Below are 22,519 nucleotides of genomic sequence, written 5' to 3' on the forward strand. Positions count from 1 at the left end.
ATGGGGTGAGATCAGTGTGAACCTGCATGTGTTCTGATGGGTTTACACCTGTTTTCATTGTCATGTTTATTTGCCTTGCAAACTTTGGCTAACCTTTACTCAAAGTTGATGAAGCTAGCAGACCCCATGTAGTGTCTGAACGTTTTCTGAGGGGCTTTATACTGTAACGTGCATGGATAAGTAGACACGCTGGCCGTTGACTGGTGGGTCTGACTCTTTAGTCGAGCGGTTAGCGATGTTTCCTGCGGTGCAGGCGATACGGGTTCCCTTCCCGGCCGCGGCAGTTTCCGTGGTTGCGTGCCCCCCTCGAATTCGCTACAATAATGTAAATGTTTTTATGGACGTGCTCAAAACGTCATCTGACTATGTAAACATGGCGGGCAGTCTTGTATCTGTGGTTTCTATCAAAACGTAAGGTTAAATGGAAACCATGCTTTATGTGAAATTTTGTTTGGTTTTTACAATTAGAATATTTGTTGTAACCCTTCGATGCCTTTGGTCAACCTGAAGTGTGAATCGCATGGAAATCCAAATGAAAGTGATGGATTTTTTTAAAATTATTTGTGTTATTGCGCGAAATCTTAAAATTAGTTGTATATTGTACTTATTTTCTTCCTCTTTCCACACAGCTCTTGCTGTAAACGTATTTCCTGCTTTTCTGTGACTGGCAACATTCTTATCCAATCAGGAGGCAGGAGCCAGGGTTACAGGGCTGGCGGTTGACCGAGACGACCGGAGAACCAGGAAGAGAGGCCCATCTAGACCAGAGTGTCACCATCCTCCACGCGAAGGTGGCTCAAAAGTCCTATGGCAATGAGAAACGGTATGACGATGATGATGACAACTCTCTTGGACAACAGCTCTCAAGTGCTTGCTCAAGACCAGGGACTAGTCGCTGGACACTTTTCTCAGGGTCACACAGTTCATCACAGAATGTCCCTAAGTTAGTCAGGTTGGTCTATAATTGGTCGGACAGCCAATTTGAATCTTGGTGTCTTATTGCCATGGAGACACACAATCCTTTGCCCAAGTGTAAATAAATGCTAGATGCTTTCCAACACGTTTGTTTTTGTAATGGCTGTCAAATCAGTTGAGTTAGTAAACATTTATGTAATTGATGCTCAAAAGTCGGGGGCGTTAAGTTTCACTTTGGAGTCTATGGAACACCGACTGCGTCTCATACAGACACGAACGTGTAGATCGATGCTTTGTCAACAGAGTCAAGAAATGACGACATGGGATGAAAATGTGTTGACCTATCTAAACTTTTTTTTTCTTAGAAATTTTAAACGAGATTTTAGCTGTGTCCGTTCTAAGTTTGAGGTTTAAGGGACTGGAAATATCTCACCCACAGATTCTTCTGTCCTCCTCCCTGTGTTTACATCAGCGGTCGAGGATGGAGGGTCAAGCAAGACCATCTCAAATGTAAGCATCTAAAAACAGACGTGTATTACAGCAGAAACAAATGCATTCTTTTCATTCGAGGTAAATCGAAAGCTCTCCGCCCTGACCTTCTAACCTCGTCTGCCTCCTTCCCGTCAGTCGGTCCTCGCAGCATCCATTATTCACATTTTCCCCTCCCTCTTGCTGTCTTCCTCTCTTCAGCAGCTGGTTATGGACAGTCGGTGTACCGTGTGTGTGGCTACATGTGTTTGGACTGCTCCAGTCAGTCCCAGGCAGACACGTTCAAATTGGTCTTTGACGATCAGCCAAACTATAAGGTAACAGCACAATGTGTGTGTGAGAGAGAGAGAGAGCAAGAGAGAGAGAGGGGGGGGGATTGTGTATGTTCAAGTCAACATCCCTCTACAACAAAGAGCTTTACGTGTCCAGTTTATACACGGGGCTGTCAGTAAAGCAGACACCAGAGGCTCAGGAAATAAGTTTAACATTGTTTTAAGTGATCTGGTAGCAGTTATGCTTTAGCATACAAGATTCACATAGCCATAAGAGGACCCTCAATAACTTTATTCTTTGATAAACAGCTTGAAACTGACTGTCAGTAAACAGAGAGGAGACCCCATTTTTTGCACCAATATACTCAATATATAACAATAAAAACCTCCTGGACAGAGCAGACACCAAAATGTACATGTACATGTAACAATTATGAGACAATCTCTACAGCCTTCCTCTGACTCATGCTGGCTTCTCATCAGATTTATAGTCCAGATGCCTGGCTGTTCACATCACTTCCTGTTAAAGCTCAGCTGATCCTACGTCAGGCAAAGCCATGCTGAAATGAGCTCTTCAGGGTGTTGTGTCTGCTCTACAGACCGAGACACAACTTACAGCTGTTTAGGACAGAGGGGTGTTGACTCGACAAACAACCATGTCTGACAGGCAAGCCACGCTGCTGCAAACACACTGTGTGCATCCGCCAGCCTGCTGTTTGCTGGTTGTCCATCGTGCCCGATGATGACCATCTTCTTCTATTTGTGGGTCCTTTGAGGACCCAGATAGCAGAAGATACCTGCGCAGAGATGGTTTTTAAAGTGGCATGGAGGGTGCGCTTCTCCCAACGCCACATGACTTGATTGTAGAGGAGATGGTTCCGATGGCAAGGGGGGTCCCTAGACGACCGGCACCTCCACACAACTGCAGGGGGCTGCCGGAAATCCAGTTTTTCGGAAACCGCCTCGAAGCGTGCCGCCACAGCTTGCTTTTCTGTTGGGGTAAGCTCCCTTAGCCTTATGTCTTCCAGACTCACCCACAAGGCAGCGGGGCAGTGGTTGATAGGTGCCAGGGCGTGTCCACCAGGGTGGGCCTGCACACCATATCTCTGGGGCCCACTGCTGCTCCGAGATCCCCTGCCAAGTTAGCCTGGGGCCGCAAGACCCCAGTTACCATGTGTGGCCACAGGGAGGCCTGGCAGGAGTCTTGGTGAAGGAGAGGCTATGTACTGGCAAGGGAAGGGTTACACGCTAGGATGCTTCCCTATTCGCCACAAAGGCTAGCCAGCGGCAGCAAGCTAAGGGCAGGAAGGACACAAGCGGGTTGGAAAAACACATGCACCTTCCCTCCAACTACACACTGCTGCACTAGACGCATCACAACACCCTGTGTGTATGTACACACAGCCTGCTGTTTATTTACCCACCGACACACAACACAATCTACAGGGGTAGTCAAGTAAACGCCCCCATCTTACATTCCTCTCAGCAGACAGCTAATAAAAATACAATCAAGTCTTGAACCATAAGAGTATTGTAGAATAAAGAAATAGAAAAATCAGCTGGGCAAAACTTTGTTTTTGTAATGATTTAAGGGAGAATGGCGGATAAGAACCCAGATGCACGACTCAAAGAGAGGCAAGTTTAGGCCAGAAAACTGTTTGCTTTGGTCAAAAGGCAGGCAGAGGTCAGAATACCAGGAAATCAGTTCAACAGGCGACCAAGACAGACAAGGGGCAAGCAGACGGGAAAACAGGTTCATACACAGTTCAGGTTACCGGGGAGTCTGTTAGAAACAGGTGACCAGAACCAACAGGGGGCAGACAGAAGAAACAGAGCCCAGAGATCAGACAACAGAGTCACACACAGGGAGGTCAAGCTGAGGGATCACAAAGATAATGCTGGATAGATAGGCAGCAAAACACACAGTTTTGCAGGAGACTAGTGATAAGCAGTGTGGACTGCTTGGTGGGAATGAGCTGCAGGTGAGGAGCTGGGAAACCAGGGGAGGGGAGGGTTGAGATAGCCAGGCTGCAAGGGGAGACAGGATCTGAAATGACAGAGAGATTAGTGATCTGGCAACAACCGGTGGTTCAGTAAAAAAAAAGGTTATGACTGAGGTCATGAAGTAGAATCAGGGATGGGCAATATGGTCCAAAAAGGGAAGGTGTGGGTGCAGATCTTTGTTCCAACCAAGCAGTTACACACCCGAGTCTACAAATCAAGATCCTTGGCAAAGACTATTGGTTGACTAATAGAATCAGGTGTATAACTACTTGGTTGGAACAAAGACCTGCACCCACACTGGCCCTTTCTGGATAATGTTGCCCATCCCTGATGGACTGGTAGATGAACTGGTAGACGACGGGTGCAACAGTGAAGCAAATGTACCATTAAAAGTTAGATTTGTTTGGGCGTCCGGGTGGCGTAGCGGTCGATTCTGTTGCATGCCAACACGGACCTCGCCGGTTCAAATCCCCGTGTTACTTCCCGCTTGGTCAGGCGCCCCTACAGACACAACTGGCCATGTCTGCGGGTGGGGAGCCAGATGTGGGTATGTGTCCTGGTCACTGCACTAGCGCCTCCTCTGGTCGGTCGAGGTGTCTGTTCGGGGGGAGGGGGAACTGGGGGGAATAGCGTGATCCTCCCATGTACTACGTCCCCCTGGTGAAACTCCTCACTGTCAGGTGAAAAGAAGTGGCTGGTGACTCCACATGTATCGGAAGTGGCATGTGATAGTCTGCAACCTTCCCCGGCTCGGCAGAGGGGGTGGAGCAGAGATCGGATGGCTCGGAAGAGTGGGGTAATTGGCCGGATACAATTGGGGAGAAAAAGGGGGAAAAATTCCAAAAAGAAAAAAAGTTAGACTTGTTCTTCATAGCATGCCGAAGGTTTTTTTTTTTTACCTCTTTCACTCTCTAATCTTTTGTTGTAAAGCCCTGAAAGATCTGAGTAGTTTTTTTTTTTTTCCAAAACATAGCTGTCTCTCATTCTCTATCTGCATGTCTTTTTCTCCCTGATTCGGTCTCTTCCACAGTTTGCTTGCGCCAAGTCGCTGTACATCTCTGACCAGGACAAGAGGAAACACTTCCGCCTGTTGCTCCGCCTCTTCCTGGGCAACGGCCAGGACATTGGCTCTTTCCAGAGCAAAATGATAAAAGTCATCTCCAAACCATCCCAGAAAAGGCAGTCTATGAAGAACGCCGACCGTGAGTAATTTAAAAAGAGTCGATGTGTGTCAGATTTTGAGTTGCAGCAAACCAACACAGAATATCCTTAGTTGACACACCTTTACACACTCATCATCATCATCATCATCATCATCAGTTCCGTCACCTATGGAGGTCGTAGGAGCACAACTGATGCCTCAACAACAGGTTGAGTCATCATTGTGTTTCAGTAGGGGGAGTACCTGGTGGTCCCTAGCTCCTCTCCAGGTATGGATGGCCGTTGGTTCACAGAGGAACTCATCCGCCCTTTGACAGGTTTTGTTTTTAGTCCTGCTGGGTGTCCACACGCCCTCCTCACAACAACCCAAGGGTTGAGGTGAGGGTGCCAGTTTAGTCGCCGACGGCCCAACGGTTGCAGTTTAACGTCATACCCAGGACGATTTTACACACTGGATGCTTTCTAAAAGGGTTATCTAGTATTTTGGAGAATAATTCCTTAACTGATACAGCATGTTGTTCTTCAAAATATATGGTATCAAAAACTTTTTTTTTTGTTTACACCTGAGATCACATCTCTCCCCAATGTGTAGCGCTGTAACCTCATAAGAGGAGCAGAATGGAAAGTCGGTGTTGAGACAAGCTGAGACCAGGAAGCTGAGAGGCATTGGGTCAAAGTGTATGCCTAAATTTTTTGGAATATGATATTTTGGGGAAGGTACTTTACACAGAAATGTAAGATATTTTGACCTGGCATGGTATGCTCCAAGGTTTCAGTGACAGTTGGATGCTATGTGTCATGACTTCCTATGATTTAGGTGAGCATGGAGCAGAGGGCCAGCCTCGGCCAGTCACCTGAACCCACTACAAATAAACACACACACACACACACACATACACACGCACGGAGAAAATGGAGAGATGAAGGATCAGTCTCCCGTGGTAACCTAAAACGATAAATGTCCTCTGACTTGCTGTGTCAGCTGTCAGCTCTCAATAATGTCTCTTTCTAGTGTGTCTGTGGTTATTTGTATTTGTGTCTGTGTATATGTGCAGGAATGTGAGGGTGGTTATCATTGTGGGTGTACATGTCTGTAGGTGCATGCATGGCTGAAATACTTTGTGTGTATTTATGCAAGTATGGGCGCACATGGAAATGTGTGACTGCAAATAGTGTGTGTGTGTGTGTGTGTGTGTGTGTGTGTGTGTGTGTGTGTGTGTGTGTGTGTGTGTGAGTGTGTGTGTGCTTAAGAGAGAGCATGAGAATGCGGGAGAGAGAAATTAAGAGTCATGTTATGTATGATTTAAGGTCTAGTCGATAGGAATTAATCTGTACATGTGACATATTAGTGGAGTAAATATATTGTGATTCCAATTGTATTATTTGGGTATCTTGACAGCCTGCAGAGGCATTGTGTGTGTGTGGGTGTGGGTGTGTGTGGGTGGGTGCGTGCGCATGATGTGCTTATTTTCAATGTGCAACCTATCTTTACAGTGGCTTTTTTCCCAGTGCCTCCCAGATCACATTTGAGTAAATGCTTTAAGATTAGTTCTCTGAAGATGGAAAGGGTGTCTCCAGGTGATAAATAGTTTCAGATTACCTCACCATATTGATTCATAGCCTTAAAAACCCTGAAACACCCATACCACTACACACATTACACACATTAGTACACAGCCTTCAGCATCTCAGGGCGAATCTCATCCACACCCGGCGCCTTGCCACCGAGGAGCTTCTTAACTACCTCACAGACCTCTGCCAGGGATATGGGCGGGGCTTCCCCCAAGTCCTCAGACTCTACCTCCTCCACTGAGGACCTATTAGCCGGGTTCAGGAGCTCCTCCTCAAAGTGTTCTTTCCAACGCCTGACAAGATCCCCAATCTGGGTCAACAGTTCCCCTCCCCGGCTGAACACACTGAGTCAAGCCCTGCTTCCCATTCATGAGTTGCCGGATGGTTTGCCAGAACTTCCTTAAGGCCAACTGAAAGTCTTCCTCCATCACCTCGCCGAATTCCTCCCACACCCGAGTTTTTGCTTCCGTGACCACTGAAGCCGTAGCCCTTCTGGCCTCCCGGTACCTGTCTGCTGCTTCAGGAGACCCCTAGACCAACCAAGCCCAAAAGGCCTCCTTCTTAAGCCTGACGGTTCCCCTCACCGCCGGTATCCACCAGCGGGTCCTTAGGTTGCCACCTCGACAGGCACCAATGTCCTTATGACCACAGCTCCTACCTGCTGCATCTGCAATAGAGGCTTTGAACATGGCCCACTCAGACTCCATGTCCCCAGCCTCCCTCGGGATACACGAGAACTTCATCTGGAGGTGGGAGTTGAAGACCTCATGGACAGGGGCCTCCACCAGATGTTCCCAGTTCACGCTCACTACACGTTTGGGTTTGCTAGGTATGTCTGGCAGCCTTCCCATCATTTGATCCAACTCACCACCAGGTGGTGATCAATTGACAGCTCTGCTCCTCTCTTCACCCAAGTGTCCAAAGCATACGACCACAGATCTGATGATACGATCACAAAGTCTATCATTGATATTTCGCCTAAGGTGTTCTGGTACCAAGTACACTTATGAACTACCTTATGTTCAAACATGGTGTTTGTTATGTTCAATCCATGACTCGCACAGAAGTCCAATAACAAGGGACTGCTCTGGTTCTGATCAGGGAGGCCGTTCCTCCCAATCACTCCTCTCCAGGTTTCTCCATCATTGCCCACATGAGCGTTGAAGTCCCCCAGCAGAACTATAGAGTCCCCAGGCTATCCAGGGCACCACCCAGAGACTCCAAGAAAGTTGGATACGCCAAACTGCTATTCGGTGCATAAGCACACATGACACTCAGAGCCTTTCCCCCAGCAACTCGCAGTCGTATAGAGGCGACCCTCTCATTCCACGGGGAGAACTCAAACATGGCAGTGCTCAGCCGGGGACTTGTGAGTATCCCCACAACCGCCCGGCACCTGTCACCTTGGCCAACTCTGGAAAAGTAAAGAGTCCAGCCCCTCGCCAGGAATTTGGTACCAGAGCACATGCTATGTGTGGAGGTGAGCCCAACTATATCTAGTTGGTACCGCTCTACCTCCCGCACCAGCTCAGGCTCCTTCCCTGCCAGAGAGGTGACATTCCATGTCCCGAGGACCAATCTGCGATCCTGGAAGTTGGCACACCCGGTCCCCGCCATTGCCTGCCGCTCGGCCTGCATTGCACCCTACCCCAATGCTCATCCATGCATGTGGTGGTCCCATGGTGTGGTGGCTCCATGTTGTTTTTTTAGGCTGGGCTCGACCGGACCACATGGGTCAAGGCCTGGCCACCAGACGCTCGCGGGGGGCTCCCTTCCCAGGCCTGGCTCCAGGAAAGGGCCCCAGTTTCCCTTTTCTGGGTGAGGTGCTGTAGCTCTGCTGGTATACTTTCATAGGCTTTCTTGGGAATCGCTCTTAGTCTGGCCCCTCCTCTGGGACCAAGTTGCCTTGGGAGACCCTACTGGGAGCTATTGCCCCTGGCAACACAGTTCCCAGGATCACCAGAAATCAGTCCAGTCACGCAGACTTATTCAGATAGGCCTAACAATTCTCTTCTATTTTTACATTCATTTATAGTAATCTGTTAAATTCGTTTCATATATTACTCTAAATGACACAAAATTGAGTTAAAAAAGAGACTAATTTAACTCAGTGAAAAACCGGGAATAGAGGGTGACCTATAATTGGAGTGTGATTTGGGATTGGTTGCCATCAATGCGTTTTGTTTTTTTGTTTTGTTTTGTTTTTTGTGCTTTACTGCCTGTTTTCAGAGTCCATCTCATCAGTGTCTACAGTTGCTTTGTTCACTTTACTCTCCGCTTGTGTCTTTGTTTGTGTCTTTTTTGTCTGATTTCAGTGTGCATCTCCTCGGGGTCCAGAGTGGCTCTGTTTAACCGCCTTCGCTCCCAGACAGTCAGCACTCGCTACCTGTCTGTGGAGAAGGGAGCCTTCATAGCCAGCGCTAGACAATGGACAGCGTTCTCTATCACCCTGGGTAAGAGCATTTTGTATGTGTCCAAGTGTAGTTTCTCTTTGTGTTCATGTGTGATGCTTGTATCTAACTGAAAGAAAAAAAACCTGTCCTAAGCATCAGTACATGTCTGATTTGATTTTTTTTTCACCCATTTTTTTCATCCTGACATCTCTATTGTTTGTGACTGACAAGTAAATGTGAAGGGGTAAATACTTAATTTGATACATTTTCTCACGACACTTCAACAGGACATGAAACTTGTAGGAATCAGATCTGTCTCTTGTCAGAACAGTGTTGCTCCATTCATTTACTTCCGTTTCCCACTCATAACAAGTTATTGTCATTAGATAATGTCATATTAAGTCATTTATTTTGAGAACGCATCCGATCAAATTTCTTCTGTGTAGACCTTAACGGCAAATAACAAGATTTTTTTCCCCCCTTTTTCTCCCCAATTGTGCTTGGTCAATTTCCCCACCCAGGGGGATGTAGCGTGGGGGGATCCCGCTATTCCCCCCAGTTTCCCCTCCCCCCGAACAGGCGCCCCGACCGACCAGAGGAGACGCTAGTGCAGTGACCAGGACACATACCCACATTCGGCTTCCCACCCACAGACACGGCCAATTGTGTCTGCAGGGACACCGACCAAGCCAGACATAACACAGAGATTCGAACCAGCGATCCCCATGTTGGTAGGCAACGGAATAGACCACTATGCTACCCGGATGCCCTAATAGCAGGATTTTAAAACTTCTTGCAACACCGCTGGCCTTGCAAGCCAGACCAATTGAGTGGTCTTTTGTACGGTTCAGTCTGGCATCCTTTTCGATTGCAAAAGGTACGCCCATTCAGAATGTGAACAGATTAACCATAACTTAATCTACTCATCTAATGGGCAGCATTTTGAGATGAGATGGAAAACTGAAAATCACAATGGCAGCAAGGGTGAATATTTGTTACCTGACAAATGTCGGTTTTGTCTGAGAAGTGGTGTCGTTGAACGACTCACATGATGAAGACATGCATGTGAAAGCACCTGTCAGTTGCGGTCATGGAAGTGGTTTCACTTTTTAAGAGGCACAACTCTATGTCTTCATTGTTGTTTAAAATACCGCTGCATTCCAGCCCAACAATGAAGCCCCCTTGGATCAGATTCCAAATCCCTGACTGGTGTGTCCACTTCCTTCAATGCTCTTTTTTTTCCCTTTTTTTTTTAATTGCTCTCAGTTAGTGGGAAGCCAGACTCACTCTTAATAAAGATGACTGTAATAAGCTTGTAAGACTGGTCCAGCTTGACAGGCTACAGTCCAAGATTATGTTTTCCCCCCAAATGCGTTAATATGTGTAAAAATGGATGCCAGGCACAATAAACCCCATCCCTTGCCCTCTTAAACTTTGACAACTACTTGTCGAAGCAATCCGCCATCAAAACAGTCCATGTCTCACTAGAGTAATGGATAGAAATACTACATCTGGGAAATAGAAAGCAAAATTTGTTGTGTCAATATGAAGTAAATAAAACCATTTTTTGAATAAGTTATGGTCAACAAATGATTTTAACCTTGAACCAATAACCTCCAAAATTTAATTCATGCCGTTGGCTGCAGCAGGTTTTCCTTAAAGTTCTTGACGGACAAAATAACAAGCAATACCAAAAGCAATACCATGATGTTCCTTCAGGCTGGGTAATTTGGGATTTCCCCCATTTTGCTGCAAATCTCATAGACATTGATATGACAAAAGCGGTCCAAACACAGGGTCAACACATTTCCGCGACCTCTGCATATGATAAGAGCATTTTTGCTCAAAGACCCTTCATCAATTGACGACCAGCGGCTGTCCAAATCATTAAACCTATGTTTTTCCAGTACCTAGTCTGCTTCTCCCACCACCGCCCACCCTGTATTAATACAGTTACTGTCTGAGCGGTAATCCGTTGCTTTTCCCACAGACATGTATGCATATTTAGAATCAGTGGGGAAGCCTGGCTAAAATCTATGTGGGTATTTATTTTACACCATGGCCAATGAACAGAGACCTCCCACTGTCAGAGCCCAAACCTCAGTCATCAGCCACACATCCATCCAGCTGCAGGTTCTCTCTGCTTTACCACATGCACGTACATACATTAAACACACGCACACATCAAACATACACATCAAACACGCACACACACACACACCTCTTCTATCTCTATTGATCTGTGGGTGGAAAGCCGTGGTGGGCTGAAGAAGTACGGTGCCTTGAAGCAGGACTGTGGTTAAACCTTTTTCTGTGGTAAAGAGAGTTTACCAACACTAATTAATCCTGGCTCACACTTACTTATGGACCACGACTGGACTTGGTGTGGATGAGTTCAGTAACGGCAGTACGTATATGTGTGTATGTGTTTGTCTCTGACAGAGGGTTTGAGTGGGTGTGTTGCTTGTCGGAGTGTTATACTTAATTCTATCTGTGTGTTTGTGTGTATGTATGTATCTAGTGGAGGAACCACGACCTGACCAAGGGGACTTTGTTCTGAGCGAAGGCTTCATCTGCTATGGCTGTGTGGTCCAGTTAGTCTGCACCTATTCTGCAGTGGCTCTTCCACCCATGGTAATGCACGCACACAGTAACACACCCAAAAAGCTAACAAATGCTCACACACTCATCAACATAAACACACACACACAAACTATTATCTATATATGCAGTTACACCCAGACAAGCTATTATCCACCGAACAGGAAAAATCAAGATGTGTATGTGCTTTATATATATGACAACATGGATATGAGCATACCATTTGTGCAGTACCTCATTTGTTTATGATATATATATAGAAAGATCCAGAATTTATATTTTCCTTGCATTATCTATTCCGCTTCTGGTGTGGGAAGATGGCAGCGCAAATTCACATTTGCCGCGGCCTCACGCAGCACTGGTGTGGGAAGATGGCGGCGCGAACTTACGTTTTGCAGCAGCCTCACCCAGTACCATCCATGCAGTGTCTTTGTCCATGTCTGCATCTAAATTTGTGTCTTCGTTTGATGGCTGGGAGAGCTTGGTCTGCTGTGTTCTATGGGCCCAGAGACCACGGCCCTGCCTGGGGCTGCGCCCGAAGAGGAAACACCAAGGGCGGTCTGACAGGATGCGGAAGCGGGGCAGGCTAGTCTATGCAGACCAGCAGTTCTGATAACACCGAGGGCGGTGTGGCGGCAGCCTCGCCTAGCGTTGACTGTGTTTTTGGTGTCATTGTGTGGAGTGTGGGGAGGTGTGTCGAAGGTGTCTGGCTGGGAAAGCTGGTGTTGAATCAGCTGGGAGACCTTGGTCTGCTGCATCCAGTGGGCCCAAGGACCACGACCCTGCCTGGAGCTGCACCTGAGGAGGAAACACCGAGGGTGGTCTGGCAGGACGCGGAAGCAGGGCAGGCGAGGTTAACTGCTAGCCTATGCAGACCGGCAGTTCTGACAGTCATCCTGGTGTTCACTCTCTTGGACAGTGACATTTTTCTTTGGATATGTTGGATATAGTATGTGTTTTTGTAGTTTTTGTTGTAGTTTGGATATGTGTTTTTGTCTTTGTGTTGCACTGTTGTGGGCAGGGGGAAACAATATTTCGTTTTATTCCATGTACGCAAATGCATGAAATGAAATGACAAATAAATGGTCCTGATTCCTGATCTATCTGTCTAGTTATCTAGCTAGCTAATGCCACTGAATTTAAAATACTAGATCTTACACACAAATCACAGAGATGTGCATACAGTGGGCATATGCTGTACATATCATATGCAACCTCATGATGGCAACACACACACACACACACTTACCAACACCTTAGTAACATGTGGTTGTTAAAGATACAATCCACAATTGATGCACACAGTGGTCCCAGTTGTGCCGTTGTTTTGGTCAGACTTTGTAAATGTTGTTTGCTTTATTACTTGTGACTGAGAAGGCCTGCCAATGTCACGTAGCTTTCACTTCCTTTTGATTCTTTCAGTTGCCTTCATTTCTTTCTTTAAGATAATTTTTTGGCCATTTTGTACTTTTATTAGATAGTGAAAGTATAGCGGCAGACAGGAAATGTGGGAGAGCGAGAGGGGTATGGCACAAAGATTTCCTTCTGGAGTTGAGCTTGCGACAGTTGTGACTGTGTGGTTATGAGCTGTGACCATTTAGCTACGAGGGTGCTCCAGTTGTCTCCATTTCTCAAATATATTCACATTGATGATCCAATGGTGAGATATGCCAGTTTTCTTGTAGTCAGTAGAGCGCTTGTGTTGTTGCAGAAGTCCGCACAGCGGCGCATACTATCACAGATTGCACCTTTAAGGGTCACTTTTTTAAGATGTTAATTCATCTTTTGGTTGTTCAGCACTTGTCAAACACAGTAGAATACTGTCTCTATGGCAACCATCGTCAAAGAGAATTTTTTTTATTCAAGAGTTTACACATTTTGTCGTTAATTCTTTCAACACATGGATGCTAAAGGGGCATTTCTCGTGCTTATGCTCCCCCACTACCCTTTATAGTAGTGGTTTTCAAACTTTTTTTCAGGGGACCCATATTTTCCCATTGATTATCAACACGACCCATATAACAATGACAGTAAAATACCACAGTAAACATCACTTACTTAATGTGAAGGGTGAGCCTGCCTATTCTACATGATCTGACTCCAATCTGGTTCGCAGGATGAGAGGGCAACACACATATCAGGTACAGCATTCAGTCGGTTCCTTTCCTTTGTCTTCATCTTAGTTAGAACAGAAAATCCAACTTTGCACATGTATGTCATTGTGAAAGGCAATAGCAACAAAATGCTCGCTTTACTCAGCATTGGATACTCATGGGAGAGGCCAATCTAGAATGAGGGTAACTTTTCTGTTTTGTGGCGCGTTTTCAGCATGCTGTCACAGGTCAGGTGCTGCAGCTCAGACTCCTCATTAGGAGTTAGATTTAGGTCAATCAGTGATTCTGGGTTTTCAAACTCAAAGGGATTTCTCACCCATCTCTTTTCTTTCAAAATGTTAAACTTCTCCTGCAGAAAGTAGTGAGCAAAATTTCTGATCAGTGCAGCTAAATGTGTCTGAATGAGGCGGGTCAGGAAGCAACCGTTTTTTTGGATACACCACTTTCTTCTATGCGCCTCATCATAGTGGGGCATGTGTAGATGCTGGCGCTTTTGAGTCACACTTGCCACAGTTTTAGTGACTTTTGGAAAGCTAATATTTGTTCACAGTGTCTGTAAAAGTCATCATCTCTTCCTTGTAGTTTTAGATTCAGTTCGTTTAGAATAGAAGAAATGTCAACAAGATAAGACAGGGTTAAAAGCCATTTTTCATCACTAAATGAATTAGCTAGAGGTGAATGTTTCTGAAGAAGGAAGTGCATTTCGTCCCTCAATTCATACACTCAGCCAACAACCCTACCTTTTGATAACCATCACATATCTGTATGGAACAGCAAATGCGAGTGCTCCACTCCCATTTCCGAACACATGGCCTCGAAAAGCCGACTATTGAGAGCACTGCCTTTAATGAAGTTCACGACTTTAATAACGTCTTTCAACACCACTTCAAGCTCAGGAAGGATTCATTTTGATGCCAGTGCTTCACGGTGAATAAAACAATGATTCCAAACAATTTTCTGTCCAGCTGCGTCCATAATCCTTCTGACAACTCCGCTGTTTTTGCCATTCATGTTGACTGCCCCATCGCTGGTAATGCCTTTGCAATTAGCCCAGTCCATTCCACACTTTGTTACCACGTAGGTATTTAACTCATTGAAAATGTGAGCACCTGTCATGCTGGTTGGTAATGTCAAGCAGCACAACAGATCCTCAACAAATTCACTTTGCGAGACATACTGAACATAAACCAACAAAATTGAACATGATGCAACGTCTGTACTTTCATCCAGCTCTATTGAGAAATCACCTACTGACTTTAATCGAGATATAAGCTGTTCTTTTAAATTCTTAACAATATCGCAAATTCGTTGAGACACTGTGTTATCACTCAGTGGGCTTTGTTTCAGTTTTTCAGCTGACTTCTCGTCTATAACTGTGCGAACCATGTCTACTGTTTATGGCAGTATTAATCTCTCTGTAAGCGTGTTAGACATTTTCTCTTTAGTGATGCGATATGAAACCATACAAGAAGCAAACTGTAATTTCTCATTGTATGTTACATTTCTGCTAAGTACCTGAGCTGAAGATTTAATTTCTTGAGCCTTCCTTTGAAAAAGGACTAAGGTTTATCCACCAGATCGCCATGATGAGTATGTAAATGACTTTCCAGTTCCAAGGGTTTCAAACTCTCATATGCCAGCTTTTTCCCACCTATAACACACATGGGTTTTGCATCCTGATCTGCGTTGGAACAGTTGAGAAAGCCAAACTTAAAAAAAAAAAATAGTGCTCCCAATTTCTGTTTTTTCTTCGCAGGCCCCAGAGTACCAGTACTCAGTTCATTGCCAATATCTGTGCTGCTTTGTCCTGCAGATGTTGTTGGCTCGGCAGGCTGGCTAATGTCAGCGGCTTCATTTCAATCCTGGGTCGTTGGCGTCTACGACCCACTTTTTCTTGTAAAAAAACAATCGATGGTGTTGCTTGTCCTTGGCCTGTTCATCTTTAGTTTAATTGGAGTAACACCAGTCTAAACTGGTAGCTAAACATCTTAGAATGGAGTCTCAATTTTGCTAGCTAGCATAAATGTAGAACATTGCAATGTGGAATCTGGCTGCATCAGAATAGGAAAAATATTGTACGTGATGACGTTTTGCATAGCTAAACATTAGGATAGATCGGGCATTGTGTTAAATTCTACAGCAAATAACAGCAATATGTCATTTCTAAAAATCCTGCATGTGACCCACGAATGGCCGAGATATCTAGAGAGCTTGATTGATTGCACGTACAGGGTGTACTGATGTGAGATATAATTTATATTAAAAAAAAATCTGTCTACCAAATCAAATTTGCCAACCCATTTTTACTATTCTGCGACCCATCCGAGGGTCGCGACCCAGGGTTTGAAAACCACTACTTTATAGGATGGGAAGTGAACAGGGCATTTCTCTCATGGGGGAAAGCAAAGTATCACATTATAACATGTTGCATGATTATTAACAGTGATATTTAGTTCCTTATCCAAAGATAGTATGTCTATTGCTGTTTTTTTTGTGCAGGACAACCATTTCACCACACATTGCTCCCTTAGAATATCTGTGTCACACAACTTTTAACTAGGGTGGGCCACGCTTTCTAATGGCACATTATCAAAAATAATGATTAGGTCTTTACTAGTCATGTATTCTTTTCCAATCCTCAGTCTTACAGAGCTATGTCCATAGAGGTATTACATAACTTCTAATCGTCAGGGTTCAGGTACTGTTTCACCTCCCTTCGTGTCTAAGGAAATTATATTCAGAAATCTATATGCAAGATGCCTGGTGATTTGCTGAGCAGACACTCTCCTCATTCTTCCTGAACTGCTGTCTAAACAGCCTTGGCTGAAGGCTTGGTGGTAGATGGGTAACATATACCCACGCAATATACCCTTGTTTTAGTTGAGGCCTATTGCTGTGGGGTTTGTTTGAAGAGAGAGGAAGGTGCTGATTTTTGTTCTGCTGAGTCATGGTTTCATTGTTTGGTTGTGGTTGGTGTTCAGGGATGGAGCAGGTGAGTAGTGAGTTGTGTAGGATGGTAGGTGGACCACCCGGTCACCATCCAGCTGTATAGAGATTAAAGTATGAAAATAATGTAAATACTCTGGTCTAGTCAGGGATGATCAAAACAGAGGCTCATCTGTTTGGCTGGGCTCATGGTTGGGAAAAGACCTTACGGGCTGGGAGCACTTGAAATAATGCATAAAGACTGAACTGTATGTTCTGCGCGCCCGTATAACTTGTTTTGCTGATGACTTGATTTTCGCCGATCCAGTAAAGATGTAGAAACGAGCAAACCCAGAAGTGCTCTCATTACAAGCTGGGTTCTCTAACAACTTCATATCATTATTTAATATAAATATCAACAACAATAATAATAATAACTGTAAGTAACTGAAATGAAAATAAATCCAATATACCAAAGTTTCAAGGAAAGCCCTAGATAGTGTATAGTAGTTAAATATAGCCTGGCACAGTTTCAAGACGTAGGTTTACCCACAGTGAGCTCTGAATGAAGCATCTGTAAAGTCTCTAAACTGAACACAAATGTAAATGTTGCTTCAGTGTTGACACAGAAACCAGGCTCTCTCCTTAGCATGATCAGTGTATTTTCTACTCTGTCAGAAAATATTTAGTCATTGAATACGGGGTATTTCTGTGGCTCAATACCCGAACTACATATCAAGAGAATTTATTACTTTTTTAAATCAAGAAATGGATAAACCATTACCTGACACGTGCCATGATATTGTCCCTCTCCAAATAAGAAGCCCCCTTGTCACATGTACAGTATATCTATCTGTCCTGTTTCTCATCAGTTAGCCTTGCCTCTCTTCAAACAGTCTAGTTTTTACATTCACACACAGTCAAGTCAATTTTATTTGTATAGCCCAATATCACAAATTACAAATTTGCCTTAATGGGCTTTACAGCAACACAGCAACCTGTCCTTAGACCCTCACACTGGATAAGGAACAATTCCCTAAAAAAAACTCTTTAACAAGGAGGAAAATAGGAAGAAACCTCAGTGAGAGCAACAGAGATCTCTCTCCCAAGACAGACAGACGTGTAATGGATTTTGTGTTTACACAATTTACAGAATACAGCATTGAAAGAGGATAAAAGAATTATAATGGAATTATAAAATATATGAAGGATATGATAAGTAGGATGCCAAGCAGTGTCCAGATGCCACCGGAACTGCCCAGGACCTGAGCCGTATGACCACCATCACCATGTAAACCTGACAGTAGGACAAACTACACATGCACACAGAGGAGACTCACATCACACCATTCACGTACAGGGGAGAAGAGACAAGAAAAATCATTAGTCGCACATCAGAGTGAGAGAAGGATACAGCATTGGAACAGGATAACAAAATTATATGGCTTTATAAGATATATAAAGAATGTGATGAGAAGGATGCCAAGCAGTGTCCAGGTGGAGACCACTATCACCATGGAAACATGGGAGGAGGACAGGCTACACATGCACACAGTGGAGACTCACATCACACCATTCACACACAGTTTTTTAGCTTTGTTAGTGTAGGTAGCTGTGCAATTCTAGAGAGCTGCTTTGACTGCATATCAAACAAATTCTGTCTCTGTCTCTCCCTATTGCACACATGCATGGTCCACTATTTCAGTTTCGTTTGTGTTTCTTTTACTGTATTTCTGGTAGTATACCTTGGAAGAAGAGTGTAAATGCTTGTTTAAAACATACATTTTCATATGATTGTTTTTGTTGTTTACATGAAAGCCTACTTTGTAGTCAGCCTACTAATGACTGAAAAAGAGAGACACCTCATTTGCAGCATCTATTCTAAAAAATGTAACTTAAAACTGCTAATTAATGAGTTTCATGGGTGCTAAATTCTTGATGCAAAGCATATTGTAAACAGCTTACCATAGTGTTAAATACAATAATCAAAAAGACCACACTTGGTCGTATTTCCATCCATCCATCCATTATCCGAGCCACTTATCCCAGTTGGGGTCGCGGGACGCTGGAGCCTATCCCAGCAGTCATTAGACAGCAGGCGGGGAGACACCCTGGGCAGGCCGCCAGTCCTTGGAGCAAAATTACACTTCACAGTTTGGGCATTTAGCAAATGCTCATATCTAGTAAGACTTACTGGAATTGCACCAGTGGAATATTTGTAAATTCATATATCCCCAAAATACCAAGCATCATGTAGCTTCTCACACACTCAACACATACCTGTTTCCCTTATGTTATATTTTCCCCTTTAGGTGATCCGTAAGGTCAACAAGCAACACGCCATCTTGGATGTGGATGAGCCGGTCTCTCAGCTCCACAAGTGTGCTTTCCAGTTCAGAGATAACCCACACGCCTTCCTCTGTCTCTCCAATGATACCATCATCCAGTACCAGGTAGCTATTCAGGACAACTGGAGTTACATTGCTACCCCTACATCTACTCCTAGACCTTAACATTGTTCACAATGTGTACCCTGTAAATTGTGCTGATGTACTGTCGTTTAGTACATCAAATGTTATCATGTGCTATATGCTGTATCTCACCATTAACCCTTTATCGCTTGCTCTGACCCCACCCCAGTCCTTATCCAGTGTAAGAGACAACAGCAGAGTTGTGCTGAATGATGGGTCCTGTTGGACCATCATCGGTGTGGAAGTGGTGGAATTCACTTTTAATCAGGGCCTGGCCAACATTCAGACACCTGTTAGTCCTGTGCCAGTTATTACTGGGCTAGAGGTGAGTTAGACAGAGAGGTAGGCAAGCATGTGCGCGCGCGCGCACACACACACACACACACACATTCAAAAAGACATTTCTAACATCTTAACTGGCATAATCACCATGTAAATTAACTCTTCTCTACAATCACCTTCTGGGTGTCTCATACAGACTTGTGTCTGGATGTTAACGGATATAACAGATGACAGGCAGTTTGTTTTCAGAGACAGGGAGATTCTCATGAGTCAAACACATAATAATCACAGGAATGCACAGCAGAGTGTGACTGGCATTCTCCATACTAACAGACCAGGTGTCTCTGACTGACAGCCAGCCCTGAAATCTTGTTCTAGGAGCCTCATCTTGGAAAAATGTGAGGTTTAACAAAGCAAAACAAAGTCTACTGATAGTAGTCATGCAATACAATAGTAATACAAAGAGCCATTTCAGTGCACTGCTTATTGTATATAGTATGTCACATAAGTAACACGCTGTTCTTCATTTGTGTTACTGCAGGTAAATGGTGGTGGACATGTAGCAATGCTTGAGATCAATGGAGAGAACTTCAGCCCTCATCTCAAAGTATTGTTTGGCAACAGCGAGGCTGAGACCATGTTCAAGTGAGTGGCAGAAAGAGGACAAAATGGCAATAGAGAGGAGAGGAGGGACGGGGGAGGGGACAAAATGTGCCATAATGCCGTGTTGGTGGCACAGTGGTGCAGTGGTTAGCACTGTCACCTCACAGCAACAAGGTCCTGGCTTCGAACCCCGGGGTTGTCCAACCTTGGTGGTCATCCCAGGTTGTCCTCTTGTGTTGAGTTTGCATGTTCTCCTGCATCTGCGGTGGGTTTTCTCTAGGTGCTCCGGTTTCCCCCACCATCAAAAAAGACATGTATGTTAGGGTTAATATTCCTGTCTGTGCCTCCTGACTGAGGCAATGGGAAAAGAATTGGATCTGGTCACCGGGAGCTACACGGCGGCTGCCCACTGCTCCTAGCTACACAGCTAGGATGGGTTAAATGCAGAGCCTAATTTCCCTATGGGGATCAATATAATATAGTGTAGCGAATTCGGGGGGCAAACTGGGAGACCGTCGCCACAGCCGGGATGCGAACCCGTATCTCCCACTCCGCAAGCGACAACGTTAACCAGTCGACTATAAGGTCCGACCTGTTAGTCAAGGCCCAACGTGTCTACTCATCCATGCACGTTACAATAGTATCTCAGAAAAAGAAGGTAGACAGGTACAAAAGTAGAGGAGATACAGTCAGATAACTTAATATGAAATGAGGGGAGATAGCATTAGATTAGATTCACAATCAGAATGACCGAGAAGGTGGGAAAGGGTCAACAGGAGATGAGATGAAAAGAGAGAGAGAGCAGGTGAACAGAAACAATAGAGATCGCTTATCAAAACCAAGCTATTTTATCATATAATGTATTCTCTCTCTGGTTGCAATAATTTGTCCATAAAGTTGTTTGCTTCATAAAAACTTGACCCAGAAGTCTAAATGGACAGGGTGTCTGGGTAGCATAGTGGTGTATTCCGTTGCCTCCCAACATGGGGATCCTGGTTTGAATCCCTGTGTTACCTCCGGCTTGGTTGGGCATCCCTACAGACACAATTGGCTGTGTCTGCGGGTGGGAAGCCGGATGTGGATATGTGTCCTGGTCGCTGCACTAGCACCTCCTCTGGTCGGTCGGGGCGCCTGTTCAGGGGGGAGGGAGGACTGGGGGGAATAGCATGATCCTCCCACACACCACATCCCCCTGGCAAAACTCCTCACTGTCAGGTGAAAAGAAGCGGCTGGAGACTCTACATGTATCAGAGGAGGCATGTGGTAGTCTGCAGCCCTCCCTGGATCGGCAGAAGGGGTGGAGCAGCCACCAGGAAGGTTTGGAAGAGTGGGGTAATTGGCCGGATACAACTGGGGAGAAAAAAAAGGGGGGGGTCTAAATGGACAGCAGAGACAAACACGGCACTGCCAATAAACTTACATTATTAGTTTCCTGCATGCACTCGTAGCTGTAATCACCTATGTAATTATGCCATTAGTGTACAAACCTGTCTTGTGGTCTGCTCATTGCTCCTTGCCTGGTCAACTTTTACAGTTTGTGGGGAGTAAATGGGCCTGTTGGCAAAACACTGTCAAACAAAGGAAACCCACTTTAAGGAGGAGGAAGACATTTTATTCACTTATTGTTACCTCATTTGAGAAATGGCACCATGATATTATAAAATAATATTGTTACAATAATGTTATATTTCCCAGACTTTTCAAATTAATTCTCACAGTTTAGGAAAAAACATTGCTCCTGGGATTGGAAACCCTCTTCTGTAAGCTGCCTGAGAAAAAATTGTTTTTAATTACCTAAGTTATATTGAATATATAACTTAGGTAATGAAAAACCATGCCAGGAAAATGCCCCCCACAACATAACAGAGTCCCCGAACCCCCTCACTGTAGGGGTCACTCAATCAGGTTTTTCCTTTCATTTGTCTCACACACACACACACATACCCACACACACACACACACATGTGTGTGTGTGTGTGTGTGTTTGTAATTTAGGTAATTTAGACTGAAGAGGGCACCTTACACGTCATGGATGATACATGATGTGTAAGGTGCCTTGTTTGACTTGTACTGTTGTGTTTATTTTAAGAAAGGGTTAGGACCAGAAAAGTTCTTTACTTCATCCTACGCCCTTTTCCAACATGGTCCAGTTATTACTTGTGTTGTTACAGAGAGTTCGAAAAATATGTTTGCTATTATTTCCATTTTTTCTTGTTTTCCTGCCTGTGTATTTTATTTTATTTTAGCATGTTCGAAATAAAATCAATCAAATCAAAATCAAAAATACATACGACCTGGTTGCTATATGATAACAAATACATGCTATAAGATTAAAAAAATGGTTCTATTATTCATTGGGATCAATCATTATGGACATCTAAATCCTCTAGCTGCCTTACAAAGACTGTTCGTCTATTCAATGCCTGCAAAACTATCAAGGAAGTTCTCCCTGATATGTCCATTTTATTTTTTCCATTTTGCAAATAGTTCTTTCTTTTGGTATTGTTAGTAACTTCACTGATATGAAAGGTATTACATTTATTTAAAGAAAGGACTGAAACATGCTTACGAAGTACATTGCTGTGTCAAAGCCTTTTCACGTGTTTTGTAGGTGGATTATACACCCTGTCATTAACAGCTTGCTAGGCTCAAGTCCTCACCTCGTTCACCATACTGCTGGTGTTGTATGAAAGCTGTGTGAAGCCCTCAAGCTGGAA

The 22,519-nt window shown here is 44.6% G+C and overlaps 1 protein-coding gene across 1 annotated transcript in view; it reads left to right on the forward strand.

Moving 5' to 3' along the window:
- The first annotated feature begins 373 nt into the window (after window positions 1-373).
- Window positions 374-22,519, forward strand: part of rbpjl (recombination signal binding protein for immunoglobulin kappa J region-like) — a 30,832-nt gene continuing 8,686 nt past the window's right edge. Inside the window, exons 1-10 of the mRNA XM_056300988.1 lie at window positions 374-411; window positions 689-823; window positions 1,355-1,425; window positions 1,606-1,721; window positions 4,711-4,882; window positions 8,729-8,866; window positions 11,328-11,440; window positions 18,759-18,899; window positions 19,087-19,242; window positions 19,741-19,844. Of these exons, the coding sequence (XP_056156963.1) occupies window positions 374-411; window positions 689-823; window positions 1,355-1,425; window positions 1,606-1,721; window positions 4,711-4,882; window positions 8,729-8,866; window positions 11,328-11,440; window positions 18,759-18,899; window positions 19,087-19,242; window positions 19,741-19,844 (1,184 nt within the window). The remainder of the gene's footprint in view (window positions 412-688; window positions 824-1,354; window positions 1,426-1,605; window positions 1,722-4,710; window positions 4,883-8,728; window positions 8,867-11,327; window positions 11,441-18,758; window positions 18,900-19,086; window positions 19,243-19,740; window positions 19,845-22,519) is intronic.

This window comes from Lampris incognitus, chromosome 2, assembly GCF_029633865.1.
Source record: "Lampris incognitus isolate fLamInc1 chromosome 2, fLamInc1.hap2, whole genome shotgun sequence".
NCBI lineage: Eukaryota > Metazoa > Chordata > Actinopteri > Lampriformes > Lampridae > Lampris > Lampris incognitus.